The 22057-nt window shown below is 36.4% G+C and overlaps 1 protein-coding gene across 1 annotated transcript in view; it reads right to left on the reverse strand.

Annotated features, from left to right (window-relative positions):
- The window catches only part of SEC23A (SEC23 homolog A, COPII component), a 70258-nt gene that overhangs the window by 20182 nt on the left and 28019 nt on the right, over positions 1-22057 (reverse strand). The window contains exons 11-17 of the mRNA XM_087859078.1: positions 21599-21757; positions 20407-20522; positions 16734-16857; positions 14417-14497; positions 12804-12893; positions 11532-11638; positions 5978-6131 (exon numbers count right to left, since the gene is read on the reverse strand). Coding sequence (XP_087715204.1) covers positions 5978-6131; positions 11532-11638; positions 12804-12893; positions 14417-14497; positions 16734-16857; positions 20407-20522; positions 21599-21757 — 831 coding nt within the window. The remainder of the gene's footprint in view (positions 1-5977; positions 6132-11531; positions 11639-12803; positions 12894-14416; positions 14498-16733; positions 16858-20406; positions 20523-21598; positions 21758-22057) is intronic.

Below are 22057 nucleotides of genomic sequence, written 5' to 3' on the forward strand. Positions count from 1 at the left end.
TGAGTGTCTGCCTTCAGCTCAGGTCATGATCCCAGGAATCCCACATCGGGCTCCCTGCACGGCGGGGAGCCTGCTTCTCCCTCTACCTGCTCTGCCTGTTGCTCCCTTGTGCTCTCTCTCTCTGACAAATAAATAAAATAAAATCTTTTAAAAAAAAAAGAAAAGAAAAAGAATATGTCATAGATATAAGTCATACATACAAATTGGCATTAAATTTTGATAATGGTATTTTTACCACACAGATTTTTTTCTTTTTTTTAGATTTTATTTATTTGAGAGAGAGAGGGAGAGAGCACAAGCTGGGAGGAGGGTCAGAGGGAGAGGGAGAAACAGACCCCCCATTGAGCAGGGAGCCCGACACAGGGGCCGAAGTCAGACGCTTAATAGACTGAGCCACCAGGCGCCCCTACCATACAGATTTTTATTTCATTTTAATGTAATAAAACCTTTTTTTTTTTTAAAGATTTTATTTATTTATTTGACAGAGATAGAGACAGCCAGCAAGAGAGGGAACACAAGCAGGGGGAGCGGGAGAGGAAGAAGGAGGCTCATAGCAGAGGAGCCTGATGTGGGGCTCGATCCCGTAACGCCGGGATCACGCCCTGAGCCGAAGGCAGGCGCTTAACCACTGTGCCACCCAGGTGCCCCATAAAACCTTTTTTTTAAAAATATTTATTTATTTATTTTAGAGAGAGAGAGAGCGTTGCAGAGGGAGAGGGAAAGAATCTGAAGCAGACTCCCTGCTGATCTCAGAGCCTGACACGGGTCTGGATCCCACAACCCTGAGATAATGACCTGAGCCAAAATCAAGAGTGGGACACTTAACTGACTGAGATACCCAGCTCCCCCTGTAATAAAATCTTTGAATATTTTTATTTAACGGCTCTTACTTTTTATTTCATGTTAAAAATCCTTCTGTATCAGGGGCACCTGGGTGGCTCAGTCAGTTAAGCATCAGCTCAGGTCATGATCTCAGGGTTGTGAGATCAAGCCCTGCATCAGGCCCCATACTGGGTGTGGAGCCTGCTTAAGATTCTCTCTCCCTCTGCCCCTCTCACCCTCCCTCTTAAAAAAAAAAAATCCTTCTGCATCCAGAAGTTAAATGTGTATTAACATATTTTTTTATAAAAATAGCCAAACTTTACCACAGATAAAAATACGAAATTTGTAAAACTTCTTAAAAACAAACACATTTCTAATCTTTGAGTTACTTTTTTTTTTTTAAGATTTTATTTATTTGTCAGAGAGAGAGAGAGCATACAAGCGGGGAGAGCAGCAGGCAGAGGGAGAAGCAGACTGCCTGCTGAGCAAGGAGCCCAGACGTGGGACTCGATTCCAGGACTCCAGGATCATGACCTGAGACAAACGCAGATGCTTAACCAACTGAGTCACCCAAGCATCCCACTTTGAGTTATTTCTTTAAAAAATTTTTGAACACTTATCAAGTGCCCTAGCATTAATTACTAGAATCATGAGGAATAGTCCTTATTCACAATCTAACCAAAACACTAATACAGATGGAAAAAAAAAGATTGAAGAATAAAGGAGGTATATCAAAGATCCACGGTTTGAGTTATTTAGAAGTAATAAGATTGGCCAGATAAAGCAACAATATAATTTTCTTGAGGAAAATAACAACACTTACGAGAAATCTAGTCCTGTCTTTAATTCAGTAACTATTTACACATAAAGGCAGACACATAAAAGGGTCAAAGTCTAACCTCTGTAAGAAAATGGTAATGACAAATGTGGTCATCTTTAAAAACAGCACAACAGGGCACCTGGGTGGCTCAGCCGGTTAAGCGTCCGACTCTTGATTTTGGCTCAGGTCATAATCTCAGGGCTGTGAGATCAAGCCATCAGGCTCTGTGCTGGGTGTGGAGGCTGCTTAAGATTCTCTCTCTGCTTCCCCACCCCTGTTCTCCCTCTCTCTCTAAAAAACATAAAAAACAAAAACAGCAAAACTAAAGTGCCTCGTTCCACTCATATAACAAGAAAAAACCTGGCTGGTGTAGGATTTGCTAGAAAAGTCCCAAGGGTCTTAAACAAGAGAGATTTCCTGGGCCAAGCTGAATCAGATGAACTGTTTATCCACTATAGCTAGTAGCACAGCTAAAGGGAAAATACAATTTGTGGTTAGTGGGTAAACCAAAGGTCAAAGATGAAAAAAAAAATCAAATACCAAGTTTAAGTTGTAAAAAGGGTGTCATTCAATAGAAAAGGTCAGGAGTCAAAAAAGTAAGGAACAACAACAAAAAAAGGTAAGGAACAGATCCATGAAGGTGGGCACAAAATGGACGACCCAAACAAGAGACTCCAGATGGAGGTACAAATCAAATGTTGATACCAGTATCTTAAGTGATTATGACCAAGGGGAGCCAAGGGCTTACATTAGAAGTGTCAGAAGCAACTGTGGTACAGCACCAATCTGGCCATACATTGCCCATTATCTACAAAACAGTTTTTTAAAAGATGTTTGTTTTTTTTAGAAGATTTCTTTATTTTAGTGAGAGACAGAGACAGAGCATGAGCGGGAGAGGAAGAGGGAAAGGAAAGAAAATCTCAAGCCGACTCTGCACCGAGCATGGAGCACAATGCGGGGGCTCGATCTAAGATCCTGAGATTACGCTCTGAGCCAAAACCAAGAGTCGGCCACCCAGGTGCCCCAAAGAGATGTTTATTTTTAACGAAAATTAGTCTGAGTCATCAAGAAAACAATTATATTCACTATGTCAAATTGAGGCAAGAAGTTTGCTAGTATAATTTCATAGATTTTTTTTCATTAGGAAAAAAATGGAAAAGTTTAGTACCTCAAAGGTATTCTTAACCCCTTCTCTATTTGTGTTATAACTGTGACAGCTGAAATTTCAGCAGTGGGGAATCAATACAAAAAATGAATCTTAGAACAGCCTTATCTGTAACTAAGGTTCACTGGTCATCACCTAGCGCTTCACTTCAACTGTATACTAATTTGATTCAATCAATTAAAAGAATGTAAAGATCACAATCTCACCACTTTTACCATAGATGAGGGTCTCTTAGTCACTATGGGTTCTATAAGAAACTGTGTTGGTTTTTTTTTTATTTGTTTTTTGAACTTTGCATACCGTATGTTGCCAGCCACAGTGATAGACAGTTTCCAAGTTATCCTGTTAGCAATTTCTTTTACAGACATCTTTCAGTCCCATGTGTCAGTATGCAGGACTATGTTCATTTGGAGAACTCCATTCTCAGTTTTTGACATATGGTAAGGGAGGCCGCCAATACCTGGTGAAAGCTATTTTGCACAGAAAGCAGGGCACTAGTCTGGTAATGTCAGCCTCTCCCTCGAATTACCTCCACCAACTTCCTCTTACACACATTTGCCAACTGACTTACAGGAACAGACTGGTGTGGCAGAAGATAAAGAGTCAAATTTTCATCATTCCATGACTCACCTATTCTCTACCCCTGGAAGGCTTGTGCTGTTGTAATGCTATAAAATTGCAGAAATGTGTTGTAGGTTTTGTCATTTTGTACTTTTTGCAACTGTCTCTTAGCTCTTTACAAGGCCATTCTGTTTTATATCTTAATAGTGTTTGCGTTTTACAAGCATGTCAAACAATATGTCAAATTTTTAAGTTTAGGTGGGAGATAGAAGAGAAAGATTCAAACATAAGCCCACAGAGAATTCTGAAGAATTACAATCTTCTGAGTCATTTCACTACACTTAGGCAATAAGGGACACAGAAAAGGTCCATCCTTACAATGACAGCAGTGGGTTTTATGCAGGCTGATAACCCAAGTTGTACTATTCAGTTTTGTGTCACATGTAATAACCTACAAATGCAGTAACAGTTCTAGCAAAACAGCAAAAGCACTTTACTACAAACCACAGCCATTTGGTAAATAAAGGTGATTACTTTAAAGACCTTCTTCTCAAAACAACAAAGTGTTTATTAAAACAAAGTCACATTCATTGAAAAGGCTCAGGAAGCAAGCTATTTCAGATTACTAACTTCTTACCCAGACAAGGAAAAGTCACAGAACTAGTAACAGATATTATATAATATAGATATAATAGATATCGTATATAATACCAATATATAAAATTATACTAAGTAAAATGCAAGGATAAAATGCAGTCTGAGGGGTGTCTGGGTGGCTCAGCTGGTTAGGCTTTAGACTCTTGGTTTTGGCTGAAGTCATGATCTCATGCCTCGTAAGATCAAGCCCTGTGTCAGGCTCCATGCTCAGTGGGCAGTCTGCTTGAGACTCTCTCCCTTCCCCCCCACCCCACTCACACAGGTGCGCACACTCTAAAATAAATGAATCTTTAAAAAAAAAAAAAAAGATGCAGGGCGCCTGGGTGGCTCAGTCGGTTAAGCGTCTGCCTTCAGCTCAGGTCATGACCCCACGGTCCTGGAATAGAGTCCCACATCAGGCTCCCTGCAGAGAGGGAGCTTCTCCCTCTGCCTCTGCCTCTCTCTGTCTTTCATGAATAAATAAATAAAATCTTTAAAAGAAAAAAAAACAGACACGGTCTGAGAAACTGGAAAGGTTCCATTTTAAACCAATACAATAAGTGAATGCACTGATAACATGTCACGTGATGCTGAAGAGGTTTATGCAATCAGCGGAAAAACAGCAGCTTCTGTATTCAGGCTGATGAGTCAAAAGAGTTCACTAATGTCGTGTCAAACCGCCAAATGATAATGAGATTCAAGAAAATGTTTCCGCTATGCTAAACTAGCAAAGGTCAAAAGAGATTTAATATTTTATCTTCCTATCTAGAAACAATGGTTCACCTTGGAGGAACTGAATTGGCATTTGTACTGATGGTGTTCAATCAGGGGCTGACCTTATGAGAGGTTTTACACCGCTTCTTGTGAAAGGATAACCTGATGAAGATCACTGCTTTCATCATAGAGAGGTTAGTATAAAAACACCTGAAGGTCAAGTTAAAAAAAAAAAATCCTGGATGATGCTACAAAAATGACTAATTTTACTAAACAAAGACTAGTTCACTCAAGAATGTTTTAAAAACTACATGAAAATCTAAACAAAGAATGCAAAACCTCCTGCTACAAAAAAAAAATCTGATAGCAGCGAGAGTTCTCAACAGGGTGTTTGACTAAAATAATAGGCCAGAGTTTGCTGACTAAATAAGGAGCATTAAGAATAGAATTTAATTGGGGCACTTTATTTTGAGGGGCTCCTGGATGGCTCAGTAGGCTTAGCGTCTGCCTTCCGCTCAGGTCATGATCTCAGGGTCCTGGGATCAAGCCCGCATCAGGCTCCCTGCTCAGCGGGGAGTCTGCTTCTCCCTTTCCCTCTGTGTGCTTGTTCTCTCTCTCCCTCACTCTCTCCCCCTCTCTCAAATAAATAAATAAATAAATCTAAAAAAAAAAAAGAACAGAACTTAATTAAACATTCTAGGTCAAAATATAAGTATTGGGTTCCTGCCATATTAAAATCCCAAGTAAATCAGCATTATCAATAATTTTACTAACACACTGAACATAATAAAAATTTTACTAACACATTTTAGTATATAGCTCCAGATAATCAAGACTTACCTACCTACATTTTTGTATGTTAATGTGTATAACTCTTATATCACAATTGGATCTTCTCTTAAATAAAAACAGAAAACTAAAACCATAGCAATGAAAAAAATATGCATAAAAAATACTAAAAAAAAATTTACAATAATTTAGGATTAAATTTGCAACAATGTAACACCAGCACACCCCCCAAAAAATAATAGGTTACTTAAGTGTCCATCTTTCATTTTTTAGGAAAAAAGCTATTTTAGTTTACTGGAAGAGATAAATGTACTATTCATTACTATGCCTTTCACAGCAACTTGAACAGGAATCTCTCATACAGCTTTCAGTTGAACTGTTAAGTATGTTGAAAGAGATACTAAACAAAAGCAACAAATACAACAAACAAAAGCACACAGATTGAGAAAAGTGCAATGTTTACTTCTTACCAGTCGAATAAGCTGTCTGTCTAGCCATCTAAGCACATCTGGTCCTTCCTCTGTTTCTGCTCTATAGATTGCCAGCCGGGCCATAAGAATGGCAGCTGCCTCCTGGTCAAAAGACGCAGCAATGTTCTGGATTTGAGTTTGAGCATCTGCCCAGCTAAAGGCAAGAAGAAAGCACAGAGATGCTGCTAAATTATTAAAGTCACAACATCATAGTTGGCTATCACACAGGTTTAAATTAAAATGATGCAGAAAATTACTTCAATATTTGAAAATTCCAACATTACCTAGAAAATTAGCATTTTTAAAATCACTAATAGTGGTTTCAGTATAGCATTATTTTTCAGAAGAATATATCCAAACCTAATAAAGTCCTCTAAAGTAATTGTAAAGACAGATCTCCACACACATTCCTTAAAACATTAAGATTTCTACAAGTAAAAAACAGCACAAGTATATGTATATGTGTGCATGTGCACACAGATACACAAGTCTCTGTATCAGACTTTCAAATTTTATTTCTTTAAATTTCTAAAAGCAGAAATATGGAAAGACAACAAAAATAAAAGTTTTCCCCCACCTAAATAATTCTCACTTACCAACCTGGAAAATGAACAAAATTATCAAAAAATGTTTTCTCATTTGGTCTTTAATTCAATTATTAATGATATAAATGATATAATTAAAGTCTCTATGTTTGCTTCTTTCTCTATGCTAATATACTAAAACTAATCAAAAGTTAGTAAATGAAAATTTTAGTTTAAGGGACTAATTTGCTATTATGTATAAAAAAGCAGTAATTTATTAAATTCACACGTTCTAGAAATCCAATCCAGTCAAACTGATCCTGGGTAGACACAGCCAACAGTTTTTATTTGTCTGTTAGTTTAATGTTTCACAGAATTTTGTAATACTTCAGCGGATCCTAATTCTAAAGTACCTCACTTTAAGCAAGTCTGGCAATACTTAAGGACTTTTGAAAAGCTAGACCACTTTTGCATGACTCAAAGATATAAGAAGTGATCACCAGAAAATTTAAGCAGAAACATTTTCAAAATTCTTCCTTCTTCCTCTGTTTTTAATACTTTTCAAGTAGACAAATTTTTAATATTTCCCAGATGACTAGGAACCATTAAGTCTAGTGAAATAGACAAGAGGCAGAAAAGAATGAGAATGAGTTAAATAAGAACTAGTAATTTTGAAATTATTTTTTAATGCAACTTGAACACTTAGTGGTTATACTAATAGTTTAATTATTTAAATTTTAATTTAAAAAAACTCAAAGAACTAAAAACAAAATTCTCTAAATCAGTATTTTCCCAACTTAGATGACCATGATATTCACTTGCTTCAAACTGAAACATATAGGTGACATTTTAACTACATTGACAAGTAAGCATATGCATATTTACTAATTAAAACTTACTTAGCCCTACCTTAAAAATTATGCCCTTAAAATCAAGTTTAAAGAGTTTACTCACATGGTAAAATCTGTCTTCTGCATTTCTGATATCCCCTCCTCACTGTAACTCTTACAACTAGTTTCAAACCAAACTTTCCAAATCAAAGTTTTTTGGTTTTTTTTTAAGAAATATATGGGTTTTTTTAAAGATTGTATTTATTTATTTGGCAGACTGAGAGAGAGCACAAGCAGGGGGAGTGGCAGGAAGAGGGAGAGGGAGAAACAGGCTCCCCACTGAGCAGGGAGCCAAACAAGGGGCTCGATCCCAGAACCCCAGGATCATGACCTGAGCTGAAGGGAGATGCTTGACTGGCTGAGCCACCAAGGGACCCCTCAAAGTTATTTCCTATATAAAAAACAGGATAACTTTTGACCGTATCTCAGGAACCGGACTCCTTTATTTTCACATGGCTTATTTACTTAAATACACTTGTGTAGGCCCCTAAAATCATATTCCTAATTTTTAAAAAAAGTAAGCACTGATTATTCAAAATGGTCAGGATAAGTTAATCTGAAAAGACGGGTGCTTTGGTGAGACATAATGACACAAATGGCACCAAAACACACATAATATATATCTCTACAAAAACCTCATAAATTCTGTGCAAATTGAAAATACATAAACCCATGAAATTTCTCACAAGAAAGCTCCCGCTCTCTTAAAAAATTACTTTTGTTGTTTTCTTTCAAGTTTTTAAATTCCAGTTACTTAACATACAGTGTAATATTAGTTTTAAGAGTAGAATTTAGTGATTCATCACTTACATGTAACACCCAGTGCTAAACAAAACAAGTGCCCACCTTAATGCCCATCACCCATTTAGCCCATTCCCTGCCCTCCTTTCCTCCAACAACCCTGTTTGTTCTCCATAGTTAAGAATGTGTTTTAGGGGTGCGTGGGGAGCTCAGTTAAACAACAGACTCTTGACTTCAGCTCAGGTCTTGATCTCAAGGCCATGAGTTCAAACATGGAACCTGACGTGGAACCTACTTAAAAAAAAAAAAAAAAGTCCATTTTATGGTTTGCCTCTCCCCCTTTTTTCCCCTATGCTCATCTGTTTCATTTCTTAAATTCCATATGAGTGAAATCATATGGTATTTGTCTTTCTCTGACTTATTTCATTTACCATAATACATTCCAGCTCTACCCACATCATTGCAAATGGCAAGATTTCATTCTTTTTGATGGTTGAGTGATATTCTATTATATGTATATATATATATATTATATATATTACTTCTTCTTTATCCATTCATCAGTCAATGGACATTTGGGCTCTTTCAATAGTTTGGCTATTGTTGATAATGCTGCTATAAACATTGGGATGCATGTGTCCCTTTGAATCAATATTTTTGTATCCTTTGGGTAAATACCTAGTAACACAATTGCTAGGTTATAGGGTAGTCCTGTTCTTAACTTTTTGAGGAACCTCCATACTGTTTTCCAGAGTAGCTGCACCCGTTTGCATTCCCACCAACAGTGTAAGAGGGTTCCCCTTTCTCAACATCCTCGTCAGTATCTGTGTTGTTAATTTTGGCCATTCTGACAGGTGTAAGGTGATATCTCACTGTAGTTTTGATTTGCATTTCCCTGATGAACGATGGTGAGCATCTTTTCATGTGTCTGTTAGCCATCCGTATGTCTTCTTTGGAAAACCATCTACTCATGTCTTCTGCCCATTTCTTAACTGGATTATTACCTAACTTTTTAAAACTTTTCACTTTAAGAATATTTGAAACAGGGGCACCTGGGTGGCTCAGTCAGTTAAGCGGCCAACTCTTGATTTCGGCTGAAGTCATCATCTCAGGGTCCTGGCATCAAGCCCTGAGTTGGGCTCTGAGCTAAGTGGGGAGTCTGCTTGAGGATTCTCTCGCTTTCCCCCTGCTCCTCCCCCCGCTTCTGTACATGCTCTCTCAAATAAATAAATAAATCTTTTCAAAAAATGCATTTTAAATATAAAAGCTATGACTAGAGGGGTGTCTGGGCAGTCGGTTAAACACCTTGACTCTAGGATTCGGCTCAGATCGTGATCTCAGGACTGTGAGATGGAGCCCTGCGTCCAGCTCCAAGCTCAGTGCAAACTCTGCTTGACATTCTCTCTCCCTCTGTCTCTCCTGCTCATGCCATCTCTCTTTCTCTCAAATAAACAAATAAATCTTTTAATCTATGACTAGAATAAATTCCTATATATCCATCATCTAGATTTTATCAATTGTTAGCATCTTAACACATTTGCTTTATCATTCTGTCTTCTTTTATAAACAAACATACTTTTTCCTTTGCTAAACTTCTTGCGTAAGTTAGATATTATGACCCTCTCCTTTGAAAACTTCAGCGAATATCTCTTAAGAACAAGAAAATTACCCTATATTCTTATATAGCCTTATCTGTCAAATTCATGAAATTAAACATTGATATAACATTGTCCTGTATTTGAATCATATTCAAATTTCTCTAATTGTCTCCATGGTGTCCTCTATAGCAAAATTTTTCCTGGCACAGGATTTTACCCAGAATCACATATTGGCTTTAGTCATAACACTTCTTCGGTCTCCTGTAATCTGGCCTGATTACTAATGCTTTCTTGTCTTCCAAGACATTTTTGACAAGTGTAAGTCAGTAGCTTTATAAAATATCCCTCAACTTGGTATGTCCAGTTGTTTCCTTAAATGTTTTCCATGTCCAATTTAAGTTGCACATGCATGTGCACACACATGTGTGCTCCTGTGTGTGTGTGTTGAGGGGGCATAAATAACTGGACACATTTGCCAAGAACCAAAACTTTCAAGTTCCTGATCTGAAATATGAACAAATCCAAGTGAATGCTCAGTCATTTGGCATTTTTAGTTCAAATGAATAATGTATTCCCTTGACATTGGTCCAGGATTTTAAGTCAAAGCAAGGTAACAGAGTCGGACAATAAATTTATGTACAATCCTTTGCTAAGCAATGCACCATCTAACCAATTAATATTCAATTCAAGCATAAGGCTAATGTCCATCACTCACCAAAACAATCTCATGGTTTTCAGGAATGAAGCCAGAGTTTAAATACAGTCCAATGAAATGAGAGCTTCGATGCCTTCTGTGTCCGTTTTCTAGCCCATGCTTAAATTAGGTAAGTTTATACTAATCAACTCTCTTTTGCCTTATTCAGAGAATAAATCATTTAGACAAGAACAAGAAAAGGCATCTGGAATGCCTTATCACTCCCTTTTGGGAACCGTAACTACCTCAAGAAATGTAGGACATGACTTTGTTACATAAAGTACTACTTTATAATATTAACCGTTAAGAGACTTTCACCTTTTGTGGTTTCAACCAGTGCTATACAAAGTGTGGTATACAAACCCAGGGCCAGTCTGCCAGAAGGTGAGAACAGAAACTGAAAATAAATGTTTAGAAATTTTTAAGCGATTTTAAAAAATAATGTTTTGTCTAATAAATCTAATGATAAAAACAGGGACTCGTATTTTGAATTTTTTAAGTTTCATTTTCTAGTAATTCATTTTTATTGTATTTAATAAAAGCACTAGTTTCCCTTCACTACAGAAAGTTTGAGGCCTGGCCTGTTCCACATCATATAGCAGACCAAGCATGTTCAAGTCCTTTGCATTCCGTAGCCTGCTCCAAAAGTACCTAATCCCCAAAGGAGACAATGAATAACGGTTTGGTAAATGAATTAAATGACTAATAAAAACTCGGAAAAAATACATAATGATAAAAATAGCTAAGAACTTTATCATCCATTGAAAAGTAATGCTATTATTATGCTATATTATGATGTATGTATGTACATATTATTATTGCCTATTATAGGATAATGTTTATTAGTTTTTCTCCACCTCTCAGAGGAATATGGTAAGTAAAAGAATATTTTGAAGAATGTGTCTTGGGAGTCATTTTTTAAATTACTTTACAGTTCCTAACAATGCATATTCTAGCCAATAAGGTGTATTAGAAAGAAATAAAATGCTGTTAGTCATAAATGTTCACTTTCTAGTTAGAGATGTTGCAAAAAACAGAAACCCAGTTTGGAAACATGACCCAGAATACTTTTGATATGTAAATTAACCCTATAACAAATAAACTTACTTCCTAGCTATGGTGGTCACTCGGATGCGTCTCTGCCCACTTGAATGCTGATACTGAGTCACAAACTGGATTGCACCACGCCCTCCTTGAGGAATTGGAGCATTATGCTATGTAAAAATAAGAGTAAAAACTAAGCAAAATCTATTACAGTGTTATCATACAGTTTTCCTAGCACTAATGAAATTCATTCTATAATCGATTAGAAAGATGCTTGATTTCAGTGCATACCAAACAGTGTGATTTGCCATATAAAAGACAAATGGATCTGGGAAGGGGAAAAATGATGAAGCATAAAGAGAAGTGAGTCCAGCTAGGATATCAATTTGAAGTAATATATAATCAGGGATGTGAAAGAACAAAATGAAGGGAGAAGTGTAAAGAAATTAACACAAAGGCATAGTAAGGCAATTTTGCCAAACAGTAGCTGGATAAAGAGAAACTGAACCAAGTCCTTATCCCCTCAGTATATAAGATGAAAACAGACCTTTTAGGAAGATAATCACATGATGAACAGATGACCAATGAAAAATTAATGAGAAGAGCCCAAAAGTAATTTATAACAATGATCCTCAGAAAGAAATGGCAAGTGGTGAATACGAGAAACTTTCTTCCTGACCTTTGACAATAAGCATTCTTGCTTTATTTATTTATTTGGTCAGTAAGAGCCACTTCTTTTTCCACAAATTTTAATGGATAAACAAAAAAATTCCTGTACCTGTCTTAGGAAGGCTGACCATTAATATTTTGTGATTCATTTTATGCCTAATTAACTATTGGTATATAAGGCAGTAACTTGTACATTATATCATTCTTTAATATAACTTCCTCCTATACCAGAAAAAAACACTTTTCAAATATTGGAATCTTTACCTTCTAATCCTTTTCTATGAATTTTGATATATTAAACCTTCTTGTGGGGGTTTCATATATCGTTATATACCTTACGGCAACTAGGAGGAGCTCAAAGCCTAATTACAAAAATGCATAGCTAGAACAGAATTTGAGATTTTATTTAGCTTCAATTTTATATTAAGACAGAAGAAAGAAAACTGAGACGAAAAGCTGGGTTGCCCAATGTTGGGCATTTGCAGGTTTCCCTAACATCTCTTTCTATTATAGTTTATCCTCTCACCAAGGAGTTTAACCTTGAGAAACAGAAAATGACAAACAAAAATTCCAAAACAGATTAAGTTTCAAGTCATAATTACTACTGGAAAAAAATATGATATATTTATGACGTAAATTGAATATTTCTAATACAAAAAGTCATACCTGATTGACAACCTCAAAATATATAGCTAAGGTTGTAGTGGGGCTAAGTCCACATATCTTCCATTGACAGGTGCCACCTGTTCCTATTTCCTGTAAAAATAAAACACAGCGTGTGTGAAAGCTAGACAACACAATTTTTTAAAAGGTTTTGCTTTTAAGCAATCTCAGTATCCAATGTGGGGCTCAAACTCACAACCCCAAGATCAACAGTAGCATGCTCCACAGACTGAGCCAGCCAGGCACCCCCAATCTATTACTATAATATATATTAAGGTAAAAAGGGGGAGGAAAAAACTGCAGTAAGAAAAACTGTTTTACATTTCTAATTTAATGAATGCTAAAAGCTTAAGATTTTTAAAAGTCATAAAAGTACATTAAATAAAATTAAGGAACTCCTACACAATAAAATTATAAAATAATTCAAATTCTTACTAAGTATTGATACAAGTTCTTCATATTGTAGACTTTAAAAGTATACATCATTTTTTTTTTAATTTTTAAAGATTTTTATTTATTTGACAGAGAGAGAGAGAGAGAGCGAGCGCACAAGCAGGGGGCGCAGCAGGCAGAGGGAGAAGCAGGCTCCCCCGCTGAGCAAGGAGCCTGATGCAGGACTCCACCCCAGGACCCTGGAATCATGACCCCAGCCAAAGGCAGATGCTTAACCAACTGAGCCACCCAGGTGCCCCTAAAAAGTATACATCATTTAATGATAAAAAGTATACACCATTTAATGAAGTAATTACAACTAACACTACACTTCTATCCAACTATTTGATCTGTGTAAAGAGATACTGATTGAACACATAATATGTGCACATATGAATATAGGTTTTCTACATCAGAATTCTATAATGAAAGCAGTCTGATTCCCAAAAACAGTTCTTAGATATGGATTTTTACCATGCAAACTGCTTAAAATTAATTTTTAAACTGTATTTTTAGAGATGATTACTCAGGGGCACCTGGGTGGCTCAGTTGTTAAGCATCTGCCTTCGACTCAGGGCATGATCCTGGAGTCCTAGGATCAAGCCCCACATCAGGCTCCTCCACTGGGAGCCTGCTTCTTCCTCTCCCTCTCCCCCTGCTTGTGTTCCCTCTCTCCCTGGCTGTCTCTCTCTCTGTCAAATAAATAAATAAAATCTTAAAAAAAAATAAAATAAATTTTAAAAAAATAAAGTGTATTATACGACCATTAGATGAGATAACAAAAGAGAAAGAAATTGAAACTAAAAGCTGGCTATTTTGGTTACTTTGTTGGAAATCCTACTAACAAAAAAAATTTCAGATTTGACTTTCAGAAGTCTCCAAATTTCTAAATCACAATTGCTGGGGTTTTTTAGACACATTGGGGCAAGGAATAACTTAGGCCTAAAAAATAGAAGACTGGTGACAGTACAGAAGGTTTAAATTTAGGGATAGATGTTAAAAGGTATATGCAAAAGGAGTGACCACAAATAGATTATACCAATGGAAACTGAACCACATGCTACTGAAACCTTAGCCCATATAATAATTTTGAAAGGAATGCTATAGGCTGCCACTCTGGGTCTCTTGTTGGCCTGCCCTTTGAATTAACTATATATTTTCTTTATAGCGTAAAGGTGACTTACATTTTCAGACACGCAAGGTCCTTTAGAATTGAGAGACACACAGGGTCCAATAGCTCCTGAAATCTTTATTTCCCTTGATGTCTGCAAAATAAGAATATAGTGAAAACTTCAGTGTACTCAAAGATAAGCTCAAACATACACTCAACTATAAGTATATAAGAATATTCATTTTTTTCCATATTTAAAACTCAAAAGTCAATGAAAACATACTAATGTTAGAAATAATGATTGGGCACTTCCAGATTGATATCTCCCAAATTTAAAATCTAGTCTTGACTTAACTTTAATACTCTAATTTTAGCTCCCCATAGGAGGTCTCCATTTGGAAACCTCACCCTCGATTCAAAATAATACCATGCCGAGGGGCGCCTGGGTGGCTCAGTCGTTAAGAGTCTGCCTTTGGCTCAGGGCGTGATCCCGGCGTTACGGGATCGAGCCCCACGTCAGGCTCTTCCGCTGGGAGCCTGCTTCTTCCTCTCCCACTCCCCCTGCTTGTGTTCCCTCTCTCGCTGGCTGTCTCTCTCTCTCAAATAAATAAATTTAAAAAAAATCTAAAAAAAATAAAAAATTAAAAAAAAAAAAAACATACCGAAAATTCATACCCCCTAATCCAAAACCTTAAACACTATCTTCTGTTTTTCCTTAGAAAATCTGTTACCAAGATTGGTTTCTTTCCAAACTCTACTGACACCAAAATTTAAGCTATTATTACTTTCTATCAAAAGACTTAGAGGGCGCCTGGGTGGCTCAGTCTGTTGAGCATCTGCCTTTGGCTCAGGTCATGATCCCAGGGCCCTGGGATGGAGACCCACATTGGGCTCTCTGCTCAGCAGGAAGCCTGCTTCTCCCTCTCCCTCTGCCACTCCCCCTGCTTGTGCTCACTCTTTCCATCAAATAAATAAATAAAATCTTTAAAAAAAAAATAGAAAGCCTAATTCACTTTTCTTGAGACTCGTTATCCTGACAAACTGAATACCATGGTCAGACAAATTTTACCTGAAACACTGTTCTTCTTTAATTTACAATGGCTTCTTCTGCCTAGACATGCATCTCCAAACTACAACCAACCACATAATTAAAACTACTTCCCTTACACTGCAATAAAAACCATTCACTCTCACTGGGAAGTTTCCCCAAATATACCATGCTGATTCTCACTTCTTTACCTCTCCTCACATGGGATCCTAACTAAAATGTGTTCTCAACCAATTGAAATTCTGCCATCTTTCAAAACCACCATTAAGTCACTATAAAACCATTTATCATGAAGAATAAGTTATATACTGCATACATTCATGTTTTTTCCCTAAATCTTTATAGGACTTTTATGTTATTTCACTCTATCACAAGTGTTAATCTTATCTTTCTATCAAAACTAAGTTTCTTTTTCTTTTTTTAAGTAGGCTTCACGCCCAAGGTGGAGCTTGAACTCATGACCCTGAGATCAAGAGCAGCATGCTCTACCGACTGAGCCAACCAGGTCCCCAAGGCTAAGTTTCTTCTTAAGAAAACCTGCGCCTTATATGTCACTTGAGATCTCTATAATTTCCCTGCTTAATGCTGGACACAGAGCAAGCATTCAATAAAATAAAAAGATTAGCAAGAAATATTTAATGGAAATTCAAAATCGATATGTTTGTAATACACTTGTAACTAACACTAAGCCTTTGGTTTTTTTGTTTTGTTTAAAGATTTATTTATTTTAGAGAGAGAGCAGAGAGGGGAAGGACAGAGGGAGATGGTGAGAGAGAATCTCAGACAGACTCCCCTCTGAGCCTTGAGCCCAACACAGGGCTTGATCCCACAACCTGAGCCAAAACCAAGAGTCGGATGCCCAACCAACTGTGCCACCCTGGTGACCCCAAGCCTTTGGATTTTTTAAATCCAAATTTGAAGTGAATGATAGAAGTGAGTAATATCAACAACCCACCAACCATAAAACTGTTACTGATTATCCAAATGGAATAGAACAGGTTTCTCTTAAGTTAGAGACTAATTCCTACAATTAATAAAATCTAGCATTAACAATAGCAAATACAACACTAAAAAGATAAAGCACATTGAAGAAGAGTTAAATGAAATTTTACCTTTTTGTATCTTCTTTTCTAACAATTATTTGGAAATGCTCAAGTAAAATTTCATGTACATTTAATCATGACACATTTTTCTGGTAAAATCTCTAATTCTGGTTTTCAATATAAAACAATCACTACTTTAAAAGCATATATTGAATTTGATTAATGATATTTTAAATTAACAGTCAAGCCTACAAATTTCTCTTGATAACATACCATACATGTCAAGTTTTGGCTCTTACCTTTATTTCTAATGTACCACCAAAGCCCATTTTAAACTGTCCATGCATATCTTTGGTAAAGACTCTTTGAAAAGTCTGTTTGAATAAGGAAGTGTTGAAAGAGTCACCCATTACCATGTATCCTCTGCATGGAAAGAACAAAAAAAAATGTATGTGACACAAGTATTGGGTCCATGTATTAAAACCAGAAAAGTAAATTACCTCTCAATACTATCAACAAATTTTAAAGATATTTTCCAAAATGTGCTATATCTCCATTAATTTTTAAAACTCAAATATATGAGACTATCTTTACCCCACAAATAATCTCAATCCTGAGGGTATCTGAGTGCCCCTAATACTTGCATTTGTCCTCAGTAATTTACTAAAATTCTTTTATAAATAGATAATACAGCCACACATTACAAAATTCAAAAGGCACAAAATGGTACACAGTAGCAAATACATCTCTCCCATCCCAGTGACCTGGTTCTCCATCCTGGTGAAGATGATGACAGTTTACGGCACACATTCTCAATCTTAAAAACAAATATATACCTGTGTATGTATATATTTGCATGAACTGTCTCCGTGTATATCACATCAAACTTAACAGGTCACATCCAGTGAATGAGAACAGGAGACGGAAAGACCATTTTCACTTCAAGCACTTATGTGCTTGATTTTTTTCAGTAAGCATATGCCTATTTTAATTTTTTTTTTACGTTTTAAAAAACATTAACTGTCAAATAAAAACAATTCTGAGATACCATTTTGTTCTAACAGATCAGCAAAAATCACAGTCTGACAACATATTCTGTTGATGAGGCTGTGGAAACACAGATGGGAGTACAAAACGATGCAACCTGAATGCAGGGGAACTTGACAATATCTAACAAAATTACCTATGTGTGTTCTCTCTAATCTAGCCAACCCACTATTGGGAATGTATCCCAAAGATATTCTGGAAAACAAAAACAAAAACCAGCAGAATATATGCAGGGTATTCACTATTTCTAGTAATAAAAGATTGGAAACAATCCAGATGATCATCTACTCGAGACTAGTTGAATAAAATATGGTACATCCACACAATGAGGGAAAATACTGATATAGACCACTTTCTAGGGTATAAGTGAAAAATGCAAAGTGGGTAAAGATGTGTAGAATTTTCTGCTGCTCTTACAAAAAGGGGATACATACACCCATACACTCACATGCATACAAATATTTACATATATTTGCTCATATTTTTAAAATATTTTAAGTAGCTTTTAAACAAAATACAATCAAAAATTAAAATATGCAAAAGATTAATACTGATATGGCATAATTAATTGATGGGAATTTTACTTCTGATACTGTGAAACTCTTATGTTATTTATTTATTATGTTATTTATTTATTTGAGAAAGAGAGTACAAGTTGGGGGAGAGGCAGATGGAGAGGAAGAAGCAGACTCCCCACTGAGCAGGGAGCCCGACAGGAGGGGAATCACGAGCCAAAGGCAGACACTTAACTGACTGAGCCATGTAGGCACCCCTATGTTATATCTTTGTAAATGTTGTTTTCTCTATGTCACCAGTATACAAAAATATAGTTGAATTTTGTATGCGGACCTTGATCTAGAAGTCTAGACAACTTAACATATTAATTCTAACAGTAGTATGTAAATTCTTTCAGACTTTCTACTTTCACAAACCTGTCATTTATGATGACCTATGTGATCGCTACACCTGGTAATGCGCACTAAGGACAACTTATACCACCTCACTTATCGGTTCCCTTTTACAGCAAACCTCTCTGAGAGAGCTGTCTATGCCCTTACTACTCAGTGTGGCCCTTGGTCCAAGGATCTTATATGAAAAGCAGAATTCCAAGTCCCACCCCACGCACAGTAAACCCAGAACCTGTACTTTAACAAGATACCCAGCTGATCTGCATATGTGAAGGTTTGGAAAGTTGTAATCTATACCAGCTGTTTACAATCCCCTCTTATTTTTCTAGTTCACTCTAAGTCAACTTTCACTCCTCTTAGGAAGGTCACCAATGATCTTTGCAGTGTCAAATTGCAAAAACTTGCAATCTTCTCCATTATTATTACTATTAAAAAAAAAATTCTGACAGCTCCCACATTTTTTTTTTAAAGATTTTATTTATTTATTTGACAGAGAGAGACAGCCAGCGAGAGAGGGAACACAAGCAGGGGGAGTGGGAGAGGAAGAAGTAGGCTCCTAGCGGAGGAGCCCGACGTGCGGCTCGATCCCAGAGTACTGGAATCACACTCTGAGCCGAAGGCAGACACTTAACAACTGCGCCACCCAGGCGCCCCAGCTCCCACATTTTTATCTCTGGCCCAGACCTATCTCCTGCACTCTACATTGTAATATCCGACTGCCTACTCAACACTTCCTCATGGATGTCAAATGGCATCTTAAACCAAACATTTTCAGAACTGAACTCCCAATCTTCTCCCCAAATACTCTTCTTTCCAGTCTTACCCATTTCAATAAAGGGCAATCCTTTCAGTACACTCTCTTTGGTTCTCCCAAACCCCAAATCCAATCTATCAGCAAATCTTCTACCTTCTACCTGTATCCAAAATCCAACCTCTTCTCAGCCACCACTTGGTATTCCTGTATCCCTATACAGACTCTACGGTAGACAAAACTGAAGTCAGATGGTCCCTTTAAAAGATTACATCAGATCATATCACTCCTCTACTGAAAACTCTCCAATGACTTCCCATCTCACTCAAAGTAAAATCTGAAGCCCTTACAATAGTCAAAAGACCCTCACAATCTGTCCTTCTCACTCACCCCACTCTAGCTACAAATCCCTTTCATGAAAAAAATCTCAACTAAGGACAGAAAATTATCCAACCTGATAGAGACATCTACAAAAACCCACAGCTAACATCGCACTTACTGGCAAAAGATGAAATGGTTTCCCCCTAAGATCAAGAACAGGCAAATCTATAAAGAAAGAGCAGATTAGTGGTCTAGGATGAGAGAGGGGGAAAGGGAGAAGAAGGAAGCAGGAAAGAGGAATGACTGCTAATGGGTACAGAGTTACTTTCGGGGGTAATGTAAAGGTTCTAAAGAAGTTTGGAGGGCCACCTGGGCGGCTTAGTCGGTCGGGTGTCTGCCTTTGGCTCGGGTCGTGATCCCAGGGTCGTGGCTGGGATTAAGTCCCGAGTGGGGTTCCTTGCTCAGCAGGGAGCCTGCTTCTCCTTCTGCCTGCTGCTCCCCCTGCTTGTGGCTCTGTCTCTCTCTCTCTGCCTCTCTCTCAGAGATAAAAAAATAAATAAGATGTTTAAAAAAAAAAACAAAACAAAATTTGGTGATGGTTGCTCAACCTGTGAATGAATATACCAAAAACAAAACATTAAATTGTAAGCTTTAAATGGGAAATTTTATGGTGTGTGAATTGTATCTCAAAAAGCTACTACAATAATAAAAAATGACTGCACGATATCAAGACAAGCTTTTCAAACAGAACTTGTGCCTTTATAACTGAATTTTAGAAAAAATTTAAAGTGAGCTTTACTGAAAGGAGTATCAAAAACTGTTAACAGTTGTCCTGGAGTGGCAGGATGATGACTGTTTTTCCTAAACTGTCATTATTGGTTTATATTTGTAAACAGTAATTATCAGTCTATAATTGCAAAAACTGTAAGAACTATAAATACATACCCAGTGAGGTTGGGACAGCATTTCATCTCCAAGAGACCTGTCTGATCTAATGCACACGCATAGATATCAATAACATGACCAGTAGTAGCAGCTCGATTAGCCAATGCTTCAAAATGCTACAAAAGATTTTTTTAAATCAAATCAAATCAAATCAAAGTAATGTACAAACTCAACCATCCTATAAATCATTTTTCCCATAAAGAGATCAAAATAACCTAAAAAATACTAAAAGAATAATCCATAATAACTTAAATGTGGTATGTTCTAATTTAATTTTCTATAATAAAAAATTTCTCATAAAGTGATACAATAACTTCTAGAAGCCTGATACTTTTACATTTTGAAGGATTCTTTCTAAATATACTCCTAAATGAAGCTAACCTTGGAGAAAAGGGCATACCAAACATCTTGCTAGTTTTTCCTGAGTAAATCCACATCCAGGTAAAAAAAACATCAAATATAAACACAGTAACAAAAGGTATTAGATAAACAAATAAAAAAACACTTTTTGAAGCTCTAACTATGAAAATTCGAAGCTCAAAAGGGAAATTAGGTAGCAGGAAAAAAGCATCCAGTAATAGTGACAAAAATTATGTTATTAATCACACTTTTAAAATTATTATTTATAATGACTACCAAAAAGAAAAGAGATAATACAGCACAACTAAGCTAAAACTGTGGACTCCAGAGAGTCTTTTTTTTTTTTAAAAAGGACATTAACAGCAGAACCAATTCAAGGGAGTCAATAGTCAAAAGTAAAAACATACTGCCACAAACCCAAATAAAATTTAGGTAACATGAACAGAAAACAACTCACAAGAAAATGGACTATTCATGCTATGAACAATATACCTAGCTACAAGACAGTCTCTTGGAAATGAAAAATTGGAAAATGCAAGAAATTTTTCCAAAGCAGGAAAGATATTCTTTAAAATGAATATTTTAAAAAGCACAAAGAGCTTCTCTCTAGAATAATCTTTAAAGAGATACCTATTGGTTCTATTAAGTCTTTAAATATTTAAAACCAGAAAAATCATCAAGAAAAAAAAAAGACTATTTCTCCAATTCTGAATAGTACTTACAGTATCAGACTTCACAATATCAGATTTCTTACCATCAAGTATTTGTATTCTTCCTCTTCTATCAAATAAATTTTTCTACTAAAGCAAAAAGGCTTAAAAACCAGAATTACCTTAGTTCCCTTTTTAACATATTTGGCATTGTCTTTTTCAATGTCATGCCATGACCTTATAGGTGTCTTCAATTCATCTCCAACCACCATTCCAGGCCCCTGAGTGGCTGGACCACCAATGAACATCATGATACGAGCACCAGTGTTGGGAAAAGTACACTATCGGAAAAAAGAAACTTGTCAAAAGAGTTTAAAGGAAAATTCAAGGATATACATTTCTAAAAGTAAATTTTGATATATTCCTTCTAGAAAACAGGAAAGCATATATTTTCCAAGAAATAACCAAATATTTAAAATGAAATTTAAAAACAAGGTATTTGTTTGAACACCCTTCTTTTGAAATCCTATCCTAAGTAATAGGGCCTTCCCAACTCTAAAATAATCTATAAACCTGATCCCTATAAACAAAGATGCTTCTCCTGCTTACCTAATCCTAGACTGGGAGGAGTAGAGAAAGAG

This window comes from Ursus americanus, chromosome 35 (assembly GCF_024610735.1).
Source record: "Ursus americanus isolate L20-20 chromosome 35, mUrsAme1.1.p, whole genome shotgun sequence".
In the NCBI taxonomy this organism is placed as follows: Eukaryota; Metazoa; Chordata; class Mammalia; order Carnivora; family Ursidae; genus Ursus; species Ursus americanus.